General features: G+C 48.0%; 1 protein-coding gene across 1 annotated transcript in view; it reads left to right on the top strand.

Moving 5' to 3' along the window:
* Positions 1 to 24,509, top strand: part of LOC144163112 (uncharacterized) — a 51,403-nt gene extending 26,894 nt beyond the window's left edge. Inside the window, exons 9-22 of the mRNA XM_077693920.1 lie at positions 2,710 to 2,934; positions 3,653 to 3,765; positions 6,193 to 6,397; positions 13,738 to 13,836; positions 14,322 to 14,399; positions 15,209 to 15,312; positions 16,648 to 16,706; positions 16,771 to 16,822; positions 16,889 to 16,956; positions 17,981 to 18,114; positions 19,198 to 19,248; positions 19,322 to 19,423; positions 20,823 to 20,887; positions 24,281 to 24,509. Coding sequence (XP_077550046.1) covers positions 2,710 to 2,934; positions 3,653 to 3,765; positions 6,193 to 6,397; positions 13,738 to 13,836; positions 14,322 to 14,399; positions 15,209 to 15,312; positions 16,648 to 16,706; positions 16,771 to 16,822; positions 16,889 to 16,956; positions 17,981 to 18,114; positions 19,198 to 19,248; positions 19,322 to 19,423; positions 20,823 to 20,887; positions 24,281 to 24,392 — 1,467 coding nt within the window. The 3' untranslated portion in view covers positions 24,393 to 24,509. The remainder of the gene's footprint in view (positions 1 to 2,709; positions 2,935 to 3,652; positions 3,766 to 6,192; positions 6,398 to 13,737; positions 13,837 to 14,321; positions 14,400 to 15,208; positions 15,313 to 16,647; positions 16,707 to 16,770; positions 16,823 to 16,888; positions 16,957 to 17,980; positions 18,115 to 19,197; positions 19,249 to 19,321; positions 19,424 to 20,822; positions 20,888 to 24,280) is intronic.
* Positions 24,510 to 26,660: the final 2,151 nt, after the last annotated feature.

Genomic DNA, 26,660 nt, shown 5'->3' on the forward strand with positions numbered 1-26,660 from the left:
GACAGCAGGGAAAAAAACGCTCACGAAATGGAAGCAGAATAATGGGCGCGAGGAGGGGCCAGGGTAGGAGTAAATGCTACAGTTTTGAGCTACTTTCTCGGCTGTTCTCATAGGCATAGGGTGTCAACAGATGAAAACTCGCCCGCTCAGTGCCTGTCACACCCCTCCCACCCAAACGGCAAGTTAAAAAACATTGATTGATTATGATGTTTAACGTGCCGACGCTACACAGGCAATGGGGCGCGCGCCGTAGTGTAGTGCTCCAGATTAATTTTAACCACTCAGGTATCTTTAACTTGCGCCGAAATCTCGAACACACAAGCGCTTTCTTTTTTCACCTCCATAAGGAAAGCGGCTGGGAACCCGCGTCCTTGGGCTTATCATGATAAGCACAACGCCTTAGTCCCTGGGCAAGCGCGGCGGGCAAGTAAAAAAAATATATGCAGGCAAAGATAGCCATGCTCCGCTTTCCAAATTCAAAATATCTGGTTGGATAACCAAAATCACAGTAGCTGCAGTCCGATCTTTGTGCGGCGACGAAACGCGGCGACGAAACGCGACGACGTTTAGCAGACGGATTTTCTCGTTGTGAGCGCGATCGTGGCTTGGACTTCGTAAGATACGCCGCCAGGTTTTCAAATATCCGGGGCAACGCGGACCTTGAGCTTTCTCGCTGCAGAAGCACAGGTTGTCCACTTATTTTGAACTCATCGGCTCGAATAATGTCCGTGGGGTCGAAATATTTACCGAACACACGAACGGCCTTCCACTCGAAGCTGAAAGCGTCCGTCTCCTGTTGTGGAATGGCTCGCTTCCACCTGTCGCGTTGTTCGCGGTCGCTTGGGAGGCAGAACAACGAAGCCTTTTCCGTTGTATTCCGATAGCCAGAGCGGCAACCAGGTACACAGCACATCAGAGGCATGGTGGTTCACATAGTTTGCCCATCGTGATGAGTTTAGAAAGCTATATCACACAACAAACACTAGCAATCTCGCGCTCCAACGCGCGGCAAATACGCGTCCGCCACCGTCCAAGCCGCCTTCACCAGACTCGTAGCGCCACCTTGCGGGAGCGTTGGTCCCCATATGAAGCTCTCCCATAGCGTTACGGAGAAGTTTCGTGACCAGAAAAGCATTGAAGGACTCTGGCCTAGCCTAACAAGAACAGCGCAAAATCTAACAAAACGTAGCAAAGCCTAGCAAAACCTAGTTAAACAACAAAACTGCAAGAAGGTAGGCCGACCCCCGTCTTCGCTGTATCCTTTGCAATTGAACGCCCATTTCACACCCTTTCAACACCCTATAGAAAAAAAGGGTGTTGAAGTCGGTAAACACCCTTTTTGCAACACAAAGCTACAAATTACGGTATTGGAACCTAAGGAAAAGGGCGTTATGACTTCCAAACGCACTTATTCCACCTATACTACTCAAGGGTGTAAAAAAGTTGTGTGTACTCCGAGAGAGAAACATCGGGCATCGGCCGCTTCCCTCAGGGCGGAAATTCACCCTACGCAGTGGGCGATTTTCAAGCTGTGTCTCGCAAGGTCATTCATCGCGTCGCAATGAACTTGAGCAGCCGGAGCGCTAGTGTGGCTTGTGTGACGTCATGCCACGTGATCCGCAGCGAAGAGGCGTCGCAGCTGCGTTCCCCTGGAGCCTCACCGCTGCTTGGCGAAGGTTTAACGGCAGCTTTGCCGGCGCTTGGTTGCGCAGTTTCTCCATAGATGGAGCGCCGCCGGGGCCGTCTGCGCATGCGCTTCAGCTTTTGCTGATGGTAAATAGGTTTACAGGTGTTAAACCTGAGCCATTTTTAAAGAACATAGTCTTTCTTGGGTTACTTAAACGCGAAAGTTTTGGTTTGCCTATATGTCTGTCTGCCTGCCTGTCTGTCTGTCTGTCTGTCTGTCTGTCTGTCTGTCTGTCTGTCTGTCTGTCTGTCTGTCTGTGTCTAATTCTATTCAGCCATCCGGTCAAAGTGAAACAGAAGTTGCTCAATAGTTTATATACCCACAGCCAAATCTAACCATCTAAGTCGGGTGGCAATGTTAACACTTGCAACATTGTTGAACAAGTACCTATCATTACCATAATGTGAGGCATAAAATCAATACATAAGTGATATTTGCAGTGTTCCTTTCCAACAAATTTGTGGATGCCTGATTTTTGCGATAGCAAATGAAATACTACATGCACTGCAGAAAAAAAAGATCACTCAGACTTCTTCTGTCGCGCGCGCCACTACAGATACTGGCGGAGTTTTAAGAAATCAAACTGGAACAGTTACGAATGATTCTGCTAGTTAAGTTTCACGTTCCGCTTGGAACACAAGTCAAGGGCGACGTGGATCTATTTAAGTAGGGCGCCTCGATTCACGCGCGTCTCCGCCGCACGCAAGCGCTGGCATCGAGGAACCCGGCCTGGAGCAGTGGAACGCGGTAAATTTAAATCGCCTTGAGCACACCTCTAGCGTGTTTACCTTGGCAGGAGCATGACGGAAGAGGAACAGCTTGAGCGGGAAGCTGGAAAGCGAAGGGAGGCATTTACTTGGGAAGTGTCGACGAAAGACTATCGTCTTTCATCGACATTGCAACGAAAGGAGCAGATACGGGGTCATTTTTTTTCTTCCGTATTGTAGCTGGCATGTGCTAGGTAGTGCAAAGATGACGGCTCGACCATGTCTAACCCTACTGCCTAACTCGTCGTGTCGCAGGTTGGCCTTCCGGAGCTGCTGCTGCCGTACAACTTGGGCAACCGCTCGCTCAAATGGTACTACAGCGCCGTAATGCATGCCGTGTCTCCGTTCCGCGAGGGCGCCGTGGCGCCCGTGCTGGCCGTCGAGGTTTCTTCCTTCGAAAGCCACCTGTCCAACATCGTCGCCCCTAGGCCAAAGTTCGCCATCCAGAAGCTAGCCGCCGCGCATCCGGAACTGGCCGAGGCAAGTCCCGCCCGTTAACGTAATGACGGGCACGAGTAAGCCAAAAGGGAGCTTCGTACCACGGTGCAACAATATTGCACTGTGCTTGGTACTGACGTCACTAGGGGGAAATCTGGCGCTGCGGTCGCGTGCCCTCATAGGCGATGCCACAGGACGCAGCAACGTTCAGCTTTAGCTCGGCTGCGTATTTCCAAACGCTTCGCTGCACAGAGCACCCACGTGACATATCTGCTCGCGGTTACAGTGTACTGGAAGAGAAAGGTGTGTCATTTGGGGCCGATTAGAGGGGTCCCTTTTGCGACGAAAATTTTTGCTGAGAAACTGCTGTTGTAAGCAGGGCCCCTGGCGGCTGCTGCTTACAAGTTGGTTTTAGAAGCTTTGTTTGTTAAATTAATCCTTGTCTATCAACCATAATAGTCTTCTTTGTCTAGTTCCTGATATAAAGTTTTGCAAAACCCGTCAAATAATTGTTTAGCTTGACTTAAAAACTTATAGGTGTTGCTCGCTGCAACAGAAGCTGCAACAGAGAGGGGGAGGGGGGGGGGACGCTTTTCTTGCAGGAAAGCCAACTTGCATGGTAGTCGTTTGCAATGAAGGGCTACGAGCTATGGCTTCTGAAATGGCACGCTGTACGTGACGCTAGGGGCCGCTCCTCGCCAACCCGCTCCGACTTTCCCGCCGAAAGAGCTCATTTTTGTGCGCCTTCATGTTCGCGCAGTTCCTGAGAATCGTTCTGGAGAACATCACCAGGCTGACGAGTAATACGGAGTTCCTGGTCAAGGACCCTGAGTACGTGACCAAGCTGCTGAGCTTGGCCAAAGAGACTGCCCCGTAAGCATACCGCACACTCTTTCAATTTTTACGGCCACAGGAATATACACGTGCGTTACAGCACCATTTGCGTGCGGAGTATTTTGGCACAGTCCAACCTCGTCATAAAGGAGTAGTATTGTGACAGGAAATTAGTTCATTATATCCGACATTCGTTGTAACAGTAGAGGTAAAAATCGGCTTTAACACATCGAAAACCTGGCTCGCCCAAAAATACGGGATACAAAAATGCCTTTTTTAGGCTTAGAATCCACTAAGGCAACCTTTACTTTTCTCCTTGTTGCATTTCAACCTCACTGAACCGGAACATGAGTACGTGAAATTACAACAGAACAAAGTTCCTCGCCCATAGAGGCCTACATCCTTATTTATTTGATGAATAGGATCTTGCTCTGGTGGCTACTCACAGCACTGAGCAGGATCAAGTTTTCCGCAGTGTCCACCAACAAAAGGGCCTTTATACTTCTGCAGTTTCAGACGCCGGGTTTTTTTTTTTAAGCAGCTTCTCATACACCCGGTCAAAAATGTCTTAGTTATATCCGATATCGCGCGCGGTTCTCACGGATTCAGTCTCGTTATAAAAGAATAACGGCCATTGAAATAAAGCGTGACCAATTAGAGTTGGTATTTATTTCGCTATAGCCGATAATTCGGTATATCAGTGTTCGTTATAACGAGGTTCAACTGTATCTCTGATTGGACGGACCTCTTCTTTTCTGTGCCTGTTGGACGTGGAAAGTTTACTTTTTTTATTCCGAAGGAGCCGCAGAGGTGCAGTGTACTAGCAGGTGTCATAAAACGGATCTTCCATTGAAAACTCTTTGTTGGGAGAAACTTTTCCTTATGTTGGCCTTTTTGTGGCGACACCTCTCCGGGAGCACCAACCCTATCCTCTTTCGTTAGCTTCTGCTGCTTTTCTGATGGAGGCGAAAAGCAAAAACGCCCGTGTGTACGAGATTTCGGCGCACGTTAAAGATCCCCAGGTGGTCAAAATTAATCCGGAGCCCTCCACTACGGCGCGCCTCATCGCCTGCGTTGCGTCGGCGCGTTAAAACCCTACAATCATCATAGCTGCTGCTGGTTTTTGCCGGTATGTGGCTTCGTATGGCAATCTCCTGTAAGCGGTAGACTGCATCTCGCACGCTGCTTACCTAGACTGTGTCAGATTGATAGCCAATGTTCCCGGTATGATTGCTTGAATGGATTGGCCTTCTCTCAAATGCCCACGTCATTCGAAGGATTCTGTTTATAGTTGATGCAAAAGGACGCGGGTTAGATTACCGGCCGCCGCGACCGCTTTTCTGATGGAGGTGGAAAGCAAAAACCCCCGTGTGTTCGAGATTTCGGCGCACGTTGAAGATACCCAGGTGGTCAAAATTAACCCGGAGCCCTCCACTACGGCGCGCCTCAACTGCGTCGCGTCGGCGCGTTAAAGCCCATGATCAATTTATAGTTGATTTTTGAGCACGGATTCGTTCGAACAAGCCTCGTCATTTATTTGAGGTTATGGGGTTTAGGCTGGGCTATTAGGCGCGCCGTCGTAGGGGGGGCGCGCGTTATATTAGCACTTGGGGATCTCTAACGTGCGCCGAAATCTCGACACACGGGCGTTTCCGCTTTTCCCCTCCATCGGCAAAGCCACCGCGGCCGGGATCGAATTCGCGTCCTTGGGCTCAGCAGCATAACACCATAGCCACTGAGCCACGGCGGCGGATATGAGTTCAATAAGCAACTAAAAAATACCGAACGAGGTTAGCGGCGATTAGTGTGAGTGGGTGGATCATTTGACAAATTATATCCCAGTGACACGCCGTTCCGCCGTGGGTTCATTCACCCTGCTTCGTGCATTTCCCCACGCGTCGACCATGATCTCAAGATAGAACCTTTATTTTCTCGCACAAAGAAACACCAATACTCCCGCCTTGTTTTGCCAATAAACGAGTGGAATTCTCTCCCTGCTAGCATTGTAACTCATGCACAGCAATCAGCTTCCCAGACTGCATTATTTGCGTTCCACAGTGTGATCACCAGTCTTAGCCATTGCCATTTTTTTCTCCTGTGTAACGTGATGTGCTGCTCTTTCAATGTGCTCGCTTGTCAAAACCTTGCTCTGTTGTTTCCTGCATATGTTGCTTGCCCGACTGTGTATCCTGCGCATGTCCTGATAAAAAATCCCTGTTGTCATTGATTAAGTTCAAGTTCAAGTTTATTTTACCAGAAAGGAGTACATGTATGCGGAAATATACAGAAATACATGTTCGTGGATAAAGTATAAAACCACCCTTATGTAATGCCTTCGAGGCCCTCAAGGTAAACAAACAAACAAATAAACAGATGAATAAATAAACAACAAACAGATAAATAAATAAATAAATAAATAAATAAATAAATAATAAATAAATAAATAAAATTCCTCTTACTGTACAGGCACATCGTGCTGAACTACCTCGGCTTCCGGGCCCTGGTGGCCGCCTCGCCCTTCTTGCCGGCCAAGGTTCAGGCCCTGAGCGCCCTGGGAAAGTCCCCGGCCCTGAGGAAGCAGATTTGCCTCGGCGTGGTTGTCGAATCGCTGCCCGTTATGTCCCTCTACGCCGGCTTCAACGCCTTCAAACCGGGTATCCAGAACTTCAAGGTCTGTTTTTGTTTGTCTACATCTATCTTCCCTCTTGTTTCAAGTTTATAGCCATTCGCATTGGCCCTGTCGACTAGTAGAGAACGGCGGCTAGTTGACGAAATACATACGGCAACCTCTAAACTCAACTACCACGTTTAGTTCGAGTTCACGCACACAACGTATATGCGCCTTATCGATGCGAGCTAACCGATGCGATACGACCGTTCTTGTTTTTTAGGCGTCTTTTTAACCCTTAGGGGCTCGGAATGTTGGCGTCTCAAGTCGTTGTCATAACCGTCGTCTCATGTAGTCACGGTACTAAAACATCCGGACACTCGTTTACGCCTCGCGCTAGACCGTAACGCGTACTAAAAAAAAAAACACCGGCACATTCGTTTACGCTACGCAATGGAACGCTTCCTTACACGCACAAAAAACACACCGGGACACACGTTTACGCCTCGCGCTAGAACACTTCGTGCTTCAAATACATGAGGCTTTTACAGCAAAGCTGTATACCTCTTCCACCCAAAGGCTTCATCTCCGTTCGGAAAAACGCCAAGGCGCCAAGAATACACATATACACTGCATGCTTCGCCCCTCCCCAGGTTTCACGGTAGTGCAATGGCCCGGCATTTTTTTTTCTATATATGACCGGTGTGTTTCCGTTTGAAAAGCTCGGATTATAGCCTTGTCTTGTGGACTGCTCAATCCGTCCTTTTTAATTTCACAATCTTCATTTCTTCACGTAGGCTATTCAGGCAATTGAGCTGGGACACCACACCGACACATCGCTCGACGAGGAACCGTATTACTACACTTCATTTCTACGTGATCCCATGAGGACACCCGTCTGTAATGTTTGATGTGTCGCAGTTTCGCCACATAAAACGCTATTTACAAAAGGCTTTTATCGGCTCATGTCGGATCTCTTATACTGCACCTAAAAGAATGTCTTCCCGCAATGCCCTTGTGCATAATAATGAACCCGACTTTAAAAGGCTCAACGTGTAACGCTTTATTGGAATTTATGAAGGCATTTATTCAAGGCCCTAAAGTCATATTTTGATATCACACCTCTAACACTGAGCCTGAAAAATGAACTCTCGGTAATGTTCTTTTTTTGTTTCTTACAGTAGTGAAGCTTATTTTACCGGGGCTCGGTGTATACCGCTCCGTAGGGATACATGGGGGACTAAAAGGACCATAAATACAAAATGCAAGTTTGCGGCCGTAATTTCGACTCCGTGAATTTGCCGTGAACTTTTAAATCACCGGTGCCTTGTCTGACTGGTTTTCAGTTTTGGTCACGTGCTTCCGGCTGACAAAGAGGCTGTGTGTGCTTTAGTAATTTTGACGTTTCATGGCGTTTAGTAGTGCGACTTTGATTTCGGCGCACGTTAAAGATCCCCAGGAGGTCAAAATTAATCCGGAGCCCTCCACTACGGCGCGCCTCATCGCCTGCGTTGCGTCGGCGCGTTAAACCCTACAATCAATCAATCAATCAATCAATCAATCAATCAATCAATCAATCAATCAATCAATCAATCAATCAATCAATCAATCAATCAATCAATCAATCAATCAATCAATCAATCAATCAATCAATCAATCAATCAATCAATCAATCAATCAATCAATCAATCAATCAATCAATCAATCAATCAATCAATCAATCAATCATCAAATCAGTAGTCCGACTTTTAAATTTTGCCTTATTTCTCTTTACTGACCCTTGTTCCAGAGAGAGAGAAACCACTTTACTTATGACGCCACCCGTACTCGGGCCTCTAGTTTCGTTTGATCGTATCACTCGAATGCTAACGTGCAGTTAACACACCCATAAAAAGGGGTTAAGTCCTTGCCCATAATACGTCACTCCTGCACATATTACGTCACTGTGGCGCGAAATTTCAAAATTTATTTTTTTGTAAAAAAAACTGCTTAAGGCTGCAATGGAGCTGAGCAAGATACCAAATGCTAGTCCTTTGAATTGAAAATTAAACAAAGTTGTGTTTTATCTTCGTGGCCAATCAAAGGAGAATTTAAATAAATGTTTTTGCGCCTGTGATAACCCAAGCTTCTTTTGGCTCTCGGGTCTTCGCAGTTTATTATTGGGTTGCTTATATTGCCTCTGAAAAAAAAGTTGTTTTCGCAGCAATGCATTTAAATACAGCAGTGAAGCCGACTTTAGGGAATTAGTGTAAAGCTGAGCGGCTCACGATTTCAACCGACGGTTCCCGCTTGGGAATACCTGCCAGTTTTTCTGGTTCTCCCATGTTCCAGGGCAGCGTTGCGGAACGACAAAATACAATGGAATCCATGGGTTCAGTTCTTGGTTCGGCCAGAACGTGCTCGCCCACTTGGCAGCTCTTATTTTGCATTAATATCACGGAGGCTGTCGTCATCAAAGGCCTTTAAACACCCTTGGGCAGGGCTACCAACACGTGCAGAAAGCACACCACCACAGCGAAAAACTGCGATACGTTGTTTTCGCTGGGGTTTTAACGGGTCTCTAATTGCCATGCCATGGCATATCCGTAGGGTGTAAAACACATGGCTCGAAAGACGGGTTCATGGCATGTTCTAAGCCATACTTAGCCATAGCCATACTCAGCCATACTTGGCCTTGATTGCGGACAGCTTGGTAGACAGATTACGAAGCAGTCTAACTAGATGTCTAAATGAATAAGAATAGACCCTATGCGAAATTGCTTGGTGATCTAGCAACACTGATGTAAACGAGACCGTCGGCCATATTGGTACGGGCGCCGATCGGGAAGTCTCGTATTGTTTACTGTGGAAGAGCAGGTGACGGTAACGCGGTATGGCTCAAACTGGACGGCGTTTTCCGGCTCCCGACCGCGGATTGTGGACGAAGGACTTGTCTGCGCTGCCGACTGTGTCCGAAGACTCACACCACTCGGGGTGCCGCGCCAAAGACCCATCCGAGCGGCAGCGGAGCAGGGCATGCCGCCTAGCCACCGAGGCGCATTGCTCGCCTTCATCGGTGCGGACAAACACGTGCGACTCGCAGTAAGTAAATCCTTCTTTGTTTTTTACTTGACGCGAGTTAACCGGTATGAGCATTTGTATGGCACTTTGTTCACAGTTGTTTACCATGCAAATGCGCAGCGGCGACCCTGTTGCAGTAACTCTGAAAGAGGAAAGCGACAATCGCCAGACCATACCGCTAGTGGGTGGATTAGGTATTTTCAAATGCTGTACATGGAATTTACGGGATGATTTTTGACGAAGATGTTTACGGAAAGGTTGCGGCCGTTTTCCGTGACGGTCGTCCGCCCGCGCGTTTGCCGCAAAGCAATCGTGCTTTGCGGCGAAGTCAACTACAAAAGTGCACATACGCCTTGAATTTTCTTTTTTTGTGTTTTCATTATTTATTGCGCATGTTCTGCGCAAAAATCTGTTTGTGTGTCTTTCTTCTTTTTTGGCGGTGGGGTGGTTGTGTTTATTTCTAAAGCGCATGTTTTTGGTGTGCACGAATAGATAATACAGTAAAACCTCGTTAGCTCGAACTCACTGAACTAGAAGATTTTTTTTAATTCGATGGGTCATCGGTATAGCCCGAATGTTTACCTGTTTATCTCGAAAGGTTCTGGAAGTGAGTTCCAGATACTCATATTATTGCTTGCTTAAGTTATGACGAAGACGATTATGCGGGTACTGGTATCATTACCCACGCTGAGGTTTTTAAATGTTAAACTTCCTTCTCTTGAAAAATGCATTAACAAAGCATGCAGAGATACTTGCACGCTCGAACTTGACAAACAATTTTGACATAATTGCTGTTTGAGGTGTAGATTATTGCCCTTGCAACAGTGTTAAGGAAATCTGGTCATTTTGAGTCTGTTCCTTGCGGCCACTTCTTTCTGCTCTGTCCCTTTACCATAAACTGTAGCGGACTAGTCCTGTTCTTCACTGAGTGTTATTTACTGATACTCTCTCTGTTCTTGCAGATTGGGCCTCATCCATGTGCTCAGCAGCTGCTTTCGCTCCCAGAAGAAAAGTGGCCGGCCCTAAGTTGTGTGCCTCACCTTTGAGACGGACAGTGGGGCGATTGGGGAGGCATCGTGCGAGTGCCCGGCGGGTTGCAGTGGAGCATGGAGTCACATCCTGGCTGCTGTGCACCTACTCGCCCTCTTGCAAGCCGAAGGTTTTAAGAGGCGCCACCAAAGCTTGCGTGCACTGAGCTGCCACAACAGTGGGGACGTCCGAGACAGCAGGGCATCAAGCCAGCGAGTGTCCAAAACATTGACTGGAGAAGACCGCGATAAAATGGCCCCTCCCTTCCCTCGCCAATGCGTCTGTTCGATGCACGTCGAGTACAGGAGCAATGCGAGCAGCAACAAAGTGCCGTGCAGGCGCTTGGGAGAAAACTTGGTAGCCTTGGGAATTAGTTTTTTGCCCCAGTTGTGCTGGCCTCCCGCTCCTCCTCCCCCCCCCCCCCCCCGCCAGTGACAGAAACAAGGACTGGCATGGCACCTGAAGGGTCACCTATGAGCTACCAGCAAGCATTCAAGAGCACACAGAGGCTGGGCAACGTCGCGTCGACCGCGACATGCAGGGGTGCGCGAATGCTTCATTTTGTTCCATTTATATCCACAGTTTGCTATACTGCACGCGCTATAAATCAGCGAAGTAGTTTAATTTACTGGGATTTTCACTGTGGATACAAAAGACGCAAAAGCTCTCAAGCTGATGCGCGGCAGCCTGATGCAACTGTGGCCGTTTTCTTTTTGAATAAAACTTGAAAATTGTCTCAGCTACCTACATCAATGGCCACTATCATTACGTCGGAGGCATGCATGCAGCGTGTGACAAACTAGAAGAGTGAGTGTGTATTTTAGTCACAAAATATTCGACAGTAAATACATCGTTGCTGGAATGACAATGGGCACCAAGTTAACTTGACGTAACAACAAACCTTTCAGCCCGGAAAATCGGGAACCAAGTGCAAAAGCTCGAATTTTCCACCGTTAGATCATCATAAAACAACGTTCGCCACTTCTGCAACGACACGCGGCTAAATGCAACGTAAAGAAACCAACAACACACTCCCATACCGTGCGCGCCCGCCACAGAGGAAATTTTCGACGGCGTAGTGCGGCAAGAAAAGTTTGTTTACAGCCCTAGGTAAGATAAAGGCTCGTGTAGGGGCTAAGCGGTACCATTTAACAATGAAATGAAGCGGGCGCAGAGCCACAGGGACGAGTAAAGAAACAGCCTAATTTTGGCAACGTGGGGTACTGTTTTCCCGGTCGAGCGCCGCTGTCAGTCGCGTGAATAGGCGGCGCACGCTCAGGCTTCATTTAGAATACAAAGGCTGGACAAGAGAACTCCAACGCAGCTGTATTTTTCATACGGACAGCGACTACGGAACCCCGCGCTTAGCGAACCAACGACAAATATTCGCTCCATGCGCACCGCGCCCAGCGTGTCACAAAGGTTGCTCGCGCCGGCACAGTTCGCGTCACAAAGTTCGTTCAAAAGCGTGGAACTTCACATAACTTTTCTCCATTTGAACCGGTAATTCTGCATTGCGTGCTCTGCGGCACGAAGCAATGCTCCGGCATTGTAGTCCATCACCAAGAGCGGTCAATGCCCGCCTTCTATGTTTTGCTAATTGGTTTCGGTTTCAAACGACCGTACCAAAATGGCGGACCTAGTTACCGGAGTCGACGTGAGATGGCGGGGCGCATTTTGCATAGGGTCTATTGGAACAGCGCAGCGTTCCCGAACGCCACACCAACGCAGACAACCTCGTACCAAACACAAGGCGCACGTTTCGTAAATACAGTCGAACACGGATATATCGAACACGGGTATATCGAATTATTGCCTATATCGAACTCATAAATTATCCCCTTGAAAATTCTGCGTAAAAGTATAGGAATTCGTACGTTTATATCGAACCGTATTTTTCCCGACATTGGGTATATCGAACGCCGCGCGAGCTGGAAGGTGCTCTTCGGCGGTCGCTGCACCCCCGATTGAGGTTGAGGAGGAAGTGGAGGAATGCGCGGGCATGGCGAAGACTGGCTCGCGTAACTAATCCCTACTACCGGAACGAATTTGCGCTTGCCCAGCCGTGCCCCGCTACCGCCCGCCGTAGCGTTAGCGGACGGAGCCCGGTATGCTAAATCTCTCTAGGCACACAAGCCCGAGCGCTCGGAAAATGTTACAGTGTGAGGCAGGGATGCCCCGACTGCGCATGTCTTTTTTTTGTTTTGTTTTTTTGTGGCTGCGTACATTCCTCGGCTTGCCGAAAAAGAGTTTTTTTTTCTCTCTCTCTGGGTCTGTCTTCCCCCGATGTCGTCCAACACCACCTTGTGTTGTGTCGTCTCGGGAAAGGGAAGAGGGAACGAAGGCGGTGGCGGAATCCTCCTCCTTTTGCATTTTGCTGCTGTTGCTGCTGTTTGGCGAGTTGTCCCGCACCTTTCGGAGGTCACTGTTTCTCTCGGAGATGACCATCGCGAGCGCTTTGTTAGAGTCCGTTCAGAGAGCCTTGGAATTGTTACCTTCAAAGTTATTGTGGTACGTGCGCGTTGTTCTTCTTTTGCGTGCGTGTTGTGCATGGTGTGCGAAGGCGCAGCGTACTGCTGGAATTTTATAATTGCGCAGCCTCGAGAAGATCGAGACCAGCGTCTTTAATTTCATTTCCAGGGCGAAGGAGCAGGCCAAGATCAGTGATTTTTTTTTTCACGGAAATAAAGCGTCCTGTTGCGTCGTGAGTGCGGAATTAGTTGTCATTCTTGAATGCGACGATCGGTAAATGCTCGTCCGCCATAGGTGAGGTCTCAGAGCCCATATTTTTTATATCGAATTTTTCATATATCGAACTAATTCGCGATCCCCTTGGAGTTCGATATATCCGTGTTCGACTGTATTATCATTGTTATTACAAACATTACGGAATTCGAAATTAAACCAAATTATCTTCACCGCTAGTAAATTATACTAAATATGTAACTAAAATAACAAGTGCTTTTGATGCAACATTAATAGGCATAAAGGTGGCGCAGGTGTAACTTGTTAGTTTAGACAAAAAGGTAGCCTGCATCGTTGCTGGCTGTGATGCCGTCTCCTCGAAGCAGTCATCGTTGAGTGCTTCGTTCGAATTCGAACGGACTGTCCGCGAAGGCGGCAACGAAGCTTTCTAAATCGACGTTTATAGATACTATAAACTTTGGTCTAAACGGGAAACAGAAACGCACCCTTAGTCATACTATGCGAAGGTCGGGGGGGCTCCTGACGAGTATCGGTTGTGCGTCGGGAATCGAACTGGGGATGGAACTATAAGCTGTCAAACTCCGGTTCTTGTTCTTTTTTTCTTTTAGAAAGCCAATGTGACCGGTGCTACGCGGGCGGCAGTGTCGTCCGTCATGAAGGGAATGAGCTGGATGGATGATGCGACCAAGGCCAGGGTCAACAAAAAGGTACGACGACGAAGAAACTTGCGTGACGAGAAACGGGAGCCCTGCTTCTTCTTGCAACGGTCTAATTAGTGTCGCATGATGGCGGCGATGGGAGCAGTCATAGTTGATTTTACCCAACGGCCGAACCGCTTCCGCGCACTGACTAGCCAGAGTCACTGTAATTATTAATAATGACCCTGGCTAGTCAGTGAGTGGAAGCGGTTTGGCCGCTTGGGTAAAAATCAAGACAGACTGCTCCCATCTAAAATGGCAATCCTCGCTGGTGTCGTTTCGCAACAGCAAACGGATCAGTCTGCCTTGATTTTACCCAACCGGACAAACCGCTTCCGCTCACTGACTAACCAGGGTCATTAATTATAACTACAGTGACTCTGGCTAGTCAGTGAGCCGAAGCGGTTCGGCCGGTTAGGTAAAATCAACAGACTCCTCCCATCGCCACCATAATGCGACACTAATTAGACCTCTTCCGTCCTTCCCCCTTGCAGATCTTGAGCAGTCGTCTGAAGGCCTTCCTGCCGGCCTGGATTTCGGAGCAGTTCAAGGTCTTCGTCCAGCACGAAGACGTAAGTCCGTGTTTGGCTCAAAGCCGTGATGCGCAGTGGACTGCTCACGCACTTTCAATGCCTTGGCATTTCGGCATTTCGACATTTCGGGTCACGTTAAAGATCCCCAGGTGGTCAAAATTAATCCGCAGTCCTCCACTATGGCGCACCTCGTCGCCTGCGTTGCGTCGGCGCGTTAAACCCTACAATCAATCAATCAACCAGAACATGAAACGGCAAATTACAACAGAACACAGTTCATTTGACAAACGGGCCCGCGTTACATTTTTTTCGAGAAAGGATGTGATCTTTGTCTGGTGGCTATTCAGAGCACTGAGCAGGACGAAGTGTTCCAGAGTGTCCACGAACAAAGCGGCCTTTTCTACTTCTGCAGTTTAGGACGAGGGGAGTTTTTCCTAGTAGCTGTTAAGCCTACTGGTCAAACATTTATTCATTCTATCCAATAGTGCGCGCGGCTCTCAGTTTCACTTTTGTTCTAAAAGAATAAATGACATCAAAATGATACGTGACCAACCAAACTTCCTATTTATTTCTCTGTAGCCAATGATTCGTTATATCAGTGTTCGTTAAAACGAGGTTGAACTGTATCTGCGTTCTGCAAAGGCCAGTATAAATGAATCGTGGCATTTATGTCTTCGCATTTGAATCCTAAGAGTCAAGCGACATGTCCGACCTTCGCCACAGCACCTACGTAGACGTCGAGCTAAAAACTGGATGGTTGAAGCATTTGGTCGGCGGGTCGATTTCACGTATAGCTGGTTCCTCAACGGTGCCTAAATGCTGGCGTTTTCTCCCTCTCTCTCTCTCAGGTTCCAATGGTAATTGAGAACGAGGGTCTTCGGTCATACGCCGCCATTCGCAGGGCGCTCTTCGAGAACAGCCTGAAGAGGGAGACAGCCCACATGGAAGAGAGGTAAGGTTGGACCATTTTCTCTCCGACAGTGCATGAAAAACACTGGGGATCTTCACGGAAGCCGCGTATCTGACAGTTCGTGGCGGAAAAGAGGTAATCCTCTTCCTTCATGCTTCCGCAAAACACTCGTGAATCGTCTTGCCTGGCAGTATCTCAACGTTCCCTAATGCAGTGGAACCCCGTTCATACGTTTTTCAGCGGACCATGAAAACAAAACGTAACAAGCAGGAAAGCGCAGCAGGTAGGAAACCCTAAAAAATGAACGAAAACGGTGTAGCTTTAACTTGCGACAAAGCATTTCTGCAACTCTGGCTTTCGAATCTTAAAAAAAACTGGAGAATGTAGGATTGCCAATGTTTACGCTCGCTGGAAAACACCACGCGTGACAATGCAAGGTCCCTAACGATGTCGGCTCTCTTCCGCGCTGCCTGCTTGTCTACTGCGTTTAGTACGTCAAGCTTTTCCTGGAGGGAAAGTACCTGCCGTTTTCGCGCCGCCATCTAGGCACGACGGAGTTCGTAGTAGCAAGTTCATCGGTGTTCTCAAAGCTTGAAGCGCACGATGGCGACGAGAGCGCGTGCTATTTTGGCGCCAGCGCTTTGTGGCAAACACGCACTTCCGGTATTCCGAAGTAAAACTTTCGTTGTAAGCGCAGTGATGATGGTGACTTCATAGACTAACATAGGGTCATCCAGTGGTGACGAATCGCACCCGCGTGCGGCTATATGCACTCAGTTCCGTAGCCAAGCCTGGTCAAGGCTGGTCAAGCGTCAAAATGGCGGTCCGCGGATGTTTCCCGGGCGGGTTGGGAGTGTCAGATTGCGAAGAATGACCCGGGAACGTACTCCGAGCCACGACGTTGCAGTGACGATTTTAATACAAGGCACTCAGTGTGAGCTGCGCCGGGACTAGACAAAAACAATGTAGCAGCCGTGAAAAACGTAGCACTGAGAAACGTAAGAGCGGGGTTCTACTGTACGCACGAATCCAGACTCGTCGCATGTTGTTTTCTGTGCGCCAGGAGGGCGCGCGCGTCATGACGCCCACATTGCGCGAAATGTTTGCTTGCTTCCGAGTTTCACCATCGGCATACAGTTCTTCGTTAACGCGTAACGGGATCACCCACTGTGCCACCCAGCAATCTCAGCAATGATGGTGATGATGATGATGATGATGATGCCACCACTCACGGCAGGCGGCGACCGGTTGAGAAGCGGGCACATAAGGAATGTGAGATCTTGTGAACGCGCACCGGGGCTGCTCAACCGTCTCTTAAATCCAGTGCGTGCATTCGCCGCCTACTCACAGCACTATACCGTGTTTTCTGACGTACAGGTGGCTGGGCAGCATCCTCGACCGCGAGTGCTCCTTCGACCCTCGAGGCGGCAACATCTGTAAGTGTACGCCGTCGCCGGTTTGAGGACGCGGGTGCGATGTTCCGCTCTCCTTTGTATGCAGATGCTCCGATCACCTTCTGGAATGTTTCGTTCCCGACCAGCGACAACTTCCTGTGAGTGATACCGCGCCCGTGCATAAGCAAAATTGGTGTTCAATTGTCTGCATTTCCTCGTCGCAGGATGATGCACATGCCGCACACGCTGCCCAAGATGTCCCACTGCTTGGTGACTACGTTGCTCCGAGAAGGTAAGGCTGCAGCCTTGGCACGTTTTGAAGTCAGGTATATCTTCCTGAATTACGCACCAAGACGAAAGAAAAACAGCAGGCGCGCCATATCAAGTTGTTTGTTTGTTGTTTTTGTTTTTCATGCCAAGTGAAAAACTGCTTTCGAAGATTCAAACCAGTCAACGTAGACAGTTTTCGTCTATTGACAACACGCCGCACAAAATATCTGCAAGAGCACCGAGAACAAAACCGAAACTGCTAGTTATTTGTGGAAGAATTCTTCAAGGATGCCTCTTGCGATACACTCCGATTTTTGCGTTCTCCCAGAAGTGGACGCTTTGAAGAGGAAGCCACAGTGGGGACAACGCATGACAACGGGGTGGAGGGAAAAATTGTCGAAATACACGGAGAGAAATACTGAAGGGAGAATAACTTGAAAGGCAGAGGGTTTTGAGAATATCGCTGCTTTTAAGTAAACAAGGAAAAACTGTTTTTTTCTCCTTGAAAGAAAAAAATTAATTGGCTAATGACCTCATTGACGGAGGGATGAAATACGGAACTTCGGGGGTAAACTGTGGACTCGAGTAGCGCAAGACAGGAATGGTTAGAGGTCAATGGGAGAGGTCTTCGTCCTGAAATCGACCTTGTGGCGGCGCCCCAGCGGCGATGGCGCTGGGACGGAGTGACAACCAATGAGTGCGGGCTACGTGGCGCCGGTGCGCAAGCAGCCACGAACGCCACGAGCGTGGAATAAAACGGGGCCCTAGCTCGTCTCTCTGTCGCCTTCGCGACAACCTGAACAGGCTGGTGATGACGATGATGATGTTGATGATGAGTATGAGAAGGAGGAGGAGTAATTACCTAATTGACATGACTGTAAATTATTAAATACCAGCATTGTTAGCTCAATTTTCTTCTGCAAGCTGATGGAGTGCTAAACTTTAAAAATCACACGGGAAAACAATTTTCGGTTGAAATGAAAGTCCTATGGCTTAAAGGGCTAGGAGTGGAATCGTTATGCAGTGCCGCTATCTGCCTCCAACAGGTGACGCGGACCAAAAGGGCGACGTCTATTCCAAACCGATGTGGAGCGTCAGTACTAGGAAACACTTCGAAGGAATCCGGCAGTGTTTCGTCGGGCAACTTGCCGACACCGCGAGCAAGGACGCATCTAGAAGGGTACACTTTTCCACAACAGTCCGTTAACCGAGCTGCCTGCCGTCTAATCTCTGTGGTCTCTGTTCTAATCGTGTAATAGCGAAGGGTACATTCTGCCATTTCAGTGCGCCTTAATCTCGGTACACTACATTTAAAACTGCTTCTCTGTGCACCGCTTCAAATTAACCTCAAGTTCAACTTGGGTTTAAAGGCTATCGTCGCTTTAGGTGTTACAAATACTAAGCAAGCCATTACCCCTTAGCGACACGGCGTGTACCATTGTACAAGCAACTTTTAAAAGAGCATTTTTACAATCGCGGTCATCCCCACTTTAACCGCTCAGCCATCATTCGTATTTCCCACCGCAGAGCGGGACATGCGAATGCTGGCTGAGCGGTTCAAGTGGGGTTCAAGAACACCTACTCGACACGCCAAATGCTCGGCGCTCTCGGTATTCTTGGTATTTGGTGTTCTTGGTTTTCTTTTCTATCTAATTAAAACATTTATTAAAGCAAAACTAAAGCTGTTACCTTAATATCTAAGGGCTACAGATCACAATGTGTATACGTTTTCTATTGCAGCAGTGGTTAGGAAACGATGGTCACGTTAACGATAGCGTGTTTAAGTTTAGGACACGACCTAATTTATTAACTATTTGATATCGAGTTGTTTATGTTCTTCAAGTGAAATTTTGGTTATCAAAACCATACACAGGCAATTGCAACTTTTTCTGAAAGCTACATCCGAATGCGTGTCGCAAAGGGTAAAGAAGGTCAGAGTACTCGTAACAAGCGTGGTATAGTCTTCTAGTGGCTGGCTGTCGTCATCTTGCGGTTTCCAATTGACTGCATAATTAGGGGGATTTATTGGCTCGTTTAAAAATGGCATTGTATTACGTCCTGCTGGCGGGACGATTGTGCAAAGGTGTACTTGCGACATTTCCGTGCCGAATGTCAGTAAAATCTTGGTGTAGATGATGGGCTCCTCCTTACGGATTGCGCGTTCTCCCTGGCGGGCGATCAGACGATTAAATCATATGTCTATGGTGATCGCGTAGATTTCGGCATCTAACGCGCTGCTGTCGTTTCCGTTTCACTGACACAGGACGTCATCTCGGTCATAGGCGACGTGGCTGCTCTCTCCTCGAGCTTCAAGGTAATCGTTATTGCCTGCTAGCCCTGTTTGCAGATTGCGTTGGACGTTCGTTAATTTGTTTCATCTGCGACAGGTGTACAAGAGCTTCGTGCGGAGCAAGCACATTGACAGCAACAGCTTCGTTAAGACCTTCAACATGAACGTCAACCAGTTCTTCTTTGTCTCCTACACAGCGGTAAGTGACGCAACTGCTGCTCGGGAAATGCGTCAAAATGGCAAGTGTACAACAAAAGTTGATTCCTCTGTCATTGGAATCGGTAAAACACGAAAGTGAAATGTGCAGCGAAATCTGCAGGTGAGCATGATTTCCGGGTCGGCGGCTGTCTTGTGGGTGTGCTTTGGGAGCGACGTCCTGCTGGCGGGACGATTGTGCAAAGGTGTACTAGCGACATTTCCGTGCCGAATGTCAGTAAAATCTTGGTGTATCCCGGCATAAAACACTTCCCTGTTAAAATATAAAACCAGAAAACGAACAACCCTAAGTATAACGTACTCTTCAATATTAATGGTTGCTTTCCCGCAAGAAGACCCTGTGTGCAGGGTCACCCTTTACAGGCCGCTTGCATCGTTGTACTGGCGTCATTTCCGTAACGGATATGGCGTCAGTGAAATATTTGTGTATCCCGGAATAAAACACTTTCGTCTTTAAAAATCATTGAAACGACTCTGAAATGAGCTTCCGCCAATCACATGAGCAATATTAGGATTGTCGAGGGGGTAACAATTAGAAGTACGCAGGAGGAGCGGGGGTTATATCCACGATGGATACACTGCAGGTATGGCACATCTTCGGAGTTCAGTGCGACAGAGCAGTAATGCGCGGAATACGCAGAAATACATCTGGAAATATATGCAATGGTGATTGTTGGAGCAATACCTAAGGAAAAAGTTAATAACAAAGGATGAGGTAGCCCATAATGCTTCACACACAAAAAGTCAACTTGCCGAAAAATGCTTGGGCCATCTTTTATGGGGTCTGCCCAGAATCCTGTTAATGGAAAACTGACTCTTTAGGTGGGTTTCGTAGTATTTGAGGTTATGAATGTTCTCCGCATCGCCAACGTTTGAAAGAAACGAAAGCGGCATAGTGCATCTATTCTATGAGATTACTTTGGCGGAAGGCCAGCTAGGGCAAAGAGCGCAAAAGAAGTGATTACCACAAAAAGTAGGTATCAAAACCTCTAAGGCAGACAAATGGTAAAATCAATTAACAGCAATGGTGATGGCTGGTGTATCGGGACAGTTTTGATTATGCATTATAGGAAATGTTTAAAAACTTAACGTCTGACAAATACTTAAAAACGCGTTTCACCGAAACCATGGCATCGTCACCCAAAAACAACGATGGGTCTAGTGTAGCTGTCTGTAGAGTTCTCTGAAGTGTTTTTGTCGTGTTGTGTCGAGTTCCTTTTAGCTATTCGATACATCTGAAATAACGCAAAACATGTTAGCTTCGGCTTTGAAATCATGAAACAAGTGGATCAGTTGTGCTTGTTGCTTGTTTGGGTTTATTTTTAAAGCCTGACCAAGTTCCACTGGTTTGCCTAACGGTGTGTGCTGCTTTCCTTGTGCAGAGTCAGTGCGGCAACTCTCCGCCGACCAAGTCCTCGTACCACAGCGAGATGACGAGCCGTGACAGGTACGTGCTATGTTTCCTCATCAAGAAAAATATGCATTAGTGCTATTGTTTTCGTAGAAGTTGTCGGTGTTTGCGAGTGGTATTCATCCATTCTTCTGAAATACCTGACCGGTTCCGAGCTGCCCACGTGACTTGACGCGTTCTTTGACAGGTTCAGAAATTTCGGTGCGGCCAAGTCAATCTGGCAAGGGCGCAGCAAAATCACGCCCGTACGCGCAAGTGATGGCTTCGAGTCGTCGCCCGCATGCAAAACTTATTACACGTTCAAGTCAAAGCAAGCCAAATCAATCAGTTTATTTTCTCTCATACGTCTCCCATACGAAAAGCGGCTGAAAGTGCTTGAGGGCCCTCGTACAAAAATAATTCGACGCTTGAAGATTCGACAGCGTTACCTGAAGAAAAAAATCAAATACTCCGTAAGGTAAATCTATCAAAGCCTTGTCAGCAAAAGAAAAATCCCGGTCCATCTCCCCTAACGTGAAACTTGGGGAGGAGCGAAGCATTCAGTGTGTGTGTATTCTTGCCGCCCTAACGTTTTTGCCCACGGAGATAAAACCGTAGCGTGAAACCTGGGAAGGGGCGAAGCATGCTGTGATTAATGTATTCTTGGCGCCTTGGCGTTTTTGCCTGCGGAGATGAAATCGTTGAAGGGTAGATATATACAGCTTTGCTAAAAGTCTCGCGTCTTTGAAGCACGAAGCGTTCTAGCTCAAGGCGTTGGAAAACGAGTGTGGCGGTGTTTTAGTACCATGACTACATGATACTGCGACGACATGAAACAACGCCGACATGAGACGCCGACAGCCCGAGCCCCTGAAGGGCTCCTGCCCTAAAACACGGTATATGGTCACCCTTGTAATCGACCTGATTTAGGGGAAATAATCAAGGTGGAGTAAGGTTCTGCGAAGGAAAGTTTGACATCCACCTGAATGCAGCCGTACGGCTACAAAGTAAAGCTACACAGCTTTCTCAGAAACTTCGCAGTTGAAGAAAAACTCGTCCTGGTCCACCCTTATTCGGCACACAAAAGTGCTAGTATATGACACACCGAAACCACTTCTTGATAGTGTCGAGAGTATAAACAAGCAAAAATGGGCAGCTGGGATACAATTTTTATACAAAGTAAAATAGTTACACCTTTTGGGTTACTGGCTCGCAGATAGTGTAAATACAAATAAATGCAGGCCAAAGACACATACGTACGCTTTCAAAGTCAGTAAAGCAAATGAGGATGACGTAGTGATAAAATAAAAAAAGATATAATAACCTCGCTGTAGCCAATCTGAACAAGATATTTGCGCATTGCTTTAAGGTTCAGTTAAGTTGTTTATTTTGTCTGTTAGCAGAAAAGGCACAAGCGTGAAGCTTGTGCGCAGGCGCGGAATCACATCGTTAAAGTCGCGGTGCTCATCCGTAGCGGACAGTGAATTCGCATGGTAGACAGGTGCCCTTTTCAAAAACATGGCCGCGTATCTGCTCCTTTCGTCGCAAATGTCGACGAAAGACGATAGTCATTTGCCACGTAAATGCCTCCCGTCGCGCTTCACCCAAGGTACCCGCGTTGGAGGTTTGCTCAAGTCAATTTAAATTTCCCGCGCTCCACTACTCCAGGCCGTGTCCCTCAATGCCAGCGCTGCCGTACGGCGGAGACGCACGTGAATTGAGTCGCGCTACTACAACGTTTATAGAACCACATTACCCTTCTTCGCATGTGTTTCACGCGAACCGTGTAACATATCTAGTGGAACCTTTCGTTGCTGTTGGTGCTTGATTTCTTAAATGCGACCAGAAGCTATAGTAGCGCGGGCAACAGCAGGTGACGATTTTCTGCAATTGAAGCAGTATTTTATTTGCTATCGCAAAAACCAAGCATTCGTGATTTTTTAAATAAAGAAACGTTGCAAATATCACTTATGTATTGATTTTACGCCTAATGTTCGCGTATTGTCTTATTCTTGTACAATAATTTTGACAAGTATGAACATTGACACCGGACTTAGACGTTTAGATTTGGCTGTGGGTATATAAGACTTTTCCGCAGCTTGTTTCACTTTGGCCGGTTGGCTGACTCGAGTCACAGACGGGTAGGCATACAGACAGACCAAAATTGCGGCGTTTAAGTAGCCCAAGAAAGACTATCGTCTTCAAAACTACCCAGCAGTAACAGCACCCAGACGGAGCAAAAATCTCAGTCGAGCTAGAAGAAATTTCTGGTTCAATATTCCAGCTAGCAAAAATATTATTTTCACCTCACTTCACGCGCCAACGCAAAATCGGCTTTGCAGCAATGCGCGCGTGTAAGTCGGCTTCCAGCGCAACACTGCAGTTGTGCGATAAAACCAGCCGCACAAAAGGCAAGCCCATAAGTAGACGTATAGGCGACTTCAGGGTCAAGAGTGAACTGACAATGTTAATCTCGTCAGCATCCGCCATCGCGGTGTCCGGCGCCACTTCTGCAAGTCCAGAGGAGCCCCCAGCAAGCTCATGGTTGCGAACCACTGTTCTAGATACTAGAGCAGCGCACGAAGTTAGCGGGGTGTTATTTTCTAAAATCTGTCCTCGTGCAGCCCACATGTATTTATTTATTTATTTATTTATTTATTTCAACATACTGCACGCCCTTCAGGGCCCATGCAGGAGTGGTAACAATGAATTCAAGTTTTCATCGTAAGGATAACATGGGTATTCAAAAGGCAAGAAACAAGAACAATATAGAAAACACATGGACAGAAGCATGCTATACAGTGTAAACGTTTAGTTCACAAAAAGAAGTTATAGAAATAATAAATATGCAATTTTTCCTTTCATCACGTGTTAAAATTCTCGATCATTTATGGCTCTTAGAAAAAACTCTACAGATGTGCTGTTGACGGCGTCCGCCGGTAATCTGTTCCACAGTCCGATTTATACTCCGAATAATCCGAAAGTAGGCAAAAAGCCCTTCCCGAACACAGAATAAAATTTAGAACACGTAGAATTTCACTCCTCATTTTAGCATAACGAAAAATTTCGGCTCATGAGAATTCAGTGGAAAGCTCCTGGGGCATCGAACGCGAAATTTACATCCGGCCTTCTTTGTTGTGTTTATTCGCCAGCCACGATGAAGCCTGACATCATATGTGAAATGGCTCCACAGAAATGTGAAGCGTTTATTCCGCAGTCATTCCTGGGATCCCCCCCCTCCTTTCTTTTTGTTGGTGGTTGGTCTCACTATCATCCGTACCTGTTCGCCTGGGTTGGCTTAATAGTAACGTATGGCTTTTGTTAAGATGTGAACGTAAATAAAGCATCACGAAGTTCCTGAGCTCTAAATAGGGAAGGTGAAACCGAGCAGTAATGCACGCCGACCTACCAACGACCCATTTTCAAATCTTCTCTTCTGTCGTTGCCCAGAGTTAACACCGCTCTCAAGAACAGCCCTGAGTTCCAGGCCGCGTTCAGGTGTCCTTCGAACCGCGCCATGAACCCTGCTAACAAGTGTCGACTGTGGCGTCGCTCCTCGTGAAGTCCGCTCTTTCACCGCCGCCAACGCCGTCCCATTCCGGACCCGGCCAAATCCGCCCACTGGGACCAATTCGAGATCGCCTGGACCGAAAGATTAAATTTTCCTTTTTCTTCGAAACTTTGCTGGTCTTGTCTCCTTTATTTTTTAGTTTCAGCATCATGTTCAGCAAGAGGAAGGGTTCGCTTTTTTAACAAATTGTTGGCCGAGGGCAATTAGGCTTCGCATCGTCTTCTCGGGAAAGCATGCTTGCGTGATATTCTTTCGCCTGTATCTCAATGGAAACCCACCTGGGTGCGTGCGTATTTTTGTAAGCGCGGTCGGGGTGTACGTATGGGGACGACGTATTTGTAATGCCCGCATGCATCTCGCACCTGGACGCTCCGAAGATGGAGGGGGGAGGGGTGTTTGAGCGACGCTATATTCTGTTGCAAGAAACGTACAAACCCGGCACTGCAGGGCAAAATATTTATAAACGTGTTTATATGCCCTGCCCCGCCTCTAAACCGACCTAAAAGAAGCTTGAGCGATAGAAACATAATAAAAAATTCACAGCATATCCATGGCGTGAATGATGATGAGTGGGCGAAGCTCCCGAGGGGAAATCATCGGTAAAACCGTGACTCTTCAGTGAAAGTTCGCCCACTACATCTGTGTCCGAACGTAACGTCTAGAAAGTCTCGCTTAAACCGCGCGTCGGCACCTTGGGGCTGAGCTCGCCTGATGCGTTTTGCAGACGCCTCACGAGCTCTCACTGCATCGGGGTCTGCCTGTCGATACGCGCGCTTTCTCGCCGCTTCCCGTTCTCTGACGTTTTGGAGATCCTCTTCGCGCCGCAGCCGTGCCGCTTCGCGTACGGCGGGGTCCTCGCGCCGTTGCCGTGACGCTTGGGCCTCTCGTTCTCGAACGCTGGGATCTTGGCGGCGTCGTCGCGCAGCCAGACGACACGCTTCGGCCTCCCGCTCTGGTACGGCAGGATCTTGGCGGCGGCGTCGCGCAGCTTCACGGAGCGCTTCTGCCTCGCGGGCTCGCACATCTGCAGCCTTATCCATCGGGCGACTCCGAGCGCGCGCCAACAGCGAACGGATTGTATTACAACGCTCCCCGCCATCTAGTAAACAATCCAAGAACTAAACTAGAGGTAGCCACGCCATCTAGTAAACAATCCAAGCGCATCTTTTCATCATATACAAGTACCGCCATCTAGTAAACAATCCAAGAACTAAACTAGAGCTAGCCAGGCCATCTAGTAAACAATCCAAGAACTAAACTAGAGGTGGCTACATACATACGTCGAGGATGGACAGACCCACGCCTTAAGGAGCTTCGCCCCTTAAAAAATCATGGGTCTTGAAAATAAAATTACACCATCCTGTCGTGGGGAACCATGAGGAGGATGCGAAGCATCATGGGGGTTCCGTGTAGGTTCCATTGGGTTGCCGTTATGTTTCATTTATCGGAGCACGAATGGGAACGTAGTGTGAACCCCCAAGTAGAGACAGAGAAATGTAGAGAAATGCAGAGAAATATAGAGACAGCGAAAAGACCGACACCCGCGTTACCTCAACGAACACCTCCTGGTTCTCGTATTCTATTGCGTGCCCACACTCCTACCCCGCTGCCCGTCCTCTTCGTCCTTTTCTCTGGTTGAGCTGCAAGGCGCGTGGCGCTTCCCGCCACAGCTTTCCCGCTAGAAATTCAACATCCTCCTCTAAAGTTTTCAGTTGGTCGTTTCCGTTGAAGTTCAGCTTCGCGTGCCTTCGTTGTATCAGTAGCTTCTTGACGTAGTTTGAATGAGTGAAGGACATGGGTCACGTTCGTAGCCCATGCTCCCATCTCGGTTTGTAGCACAGTGGGAAGAGCGCCACGTACCTCCCGTTGCGGCCAGAGAGTCGTGGGATCGAAACCGGGCGCCGCCTGACTATTCCTTTTTATAGTGGACTGCGCTTACGTCAGGCCAAACGCTGACGGGGCTGAAGAGACGCGCATGCGCAGTAGAGTGCGGACGGCGGACAACGACAACGATGGAGGGACACAGCCCCGAGCATGAGATGCTTCGCATCTAAAAAATTTCCCCGCATTTCCCCGAGGGGAAGAATGTGAAAGTGCGAATGAAGGAGTTGAATTTGCGCGGTTCGGTAATGTTCGCGAAAGAGAGATCACACACACACACACACAACTACAAAGAATAAAAGATGCATTTATTCACAGACACCTATTTGTGTTGTCGTTGTACTTGATTGCTAGAGCGGATCTCAGCTTTGAAATTTC

Source organism: Haemaphysalis longicornis, unplaced genomic scaffold (assembly GCF_048455015.1).
Source record: "Haemaphysalis longicornis isolate Haplotype H1 unplaced genomic scaffold, Haemaphysalis longicornis Haplotype H1 scaffold_12, whole genome shotgun sequence".
Lineage (NCBI taxonomy): Eukaryota > Metazoa > Arthropoda > Arachnida > Ixodida > Ixodidae > Haemaphysalis > Haemaphysalis longicornis.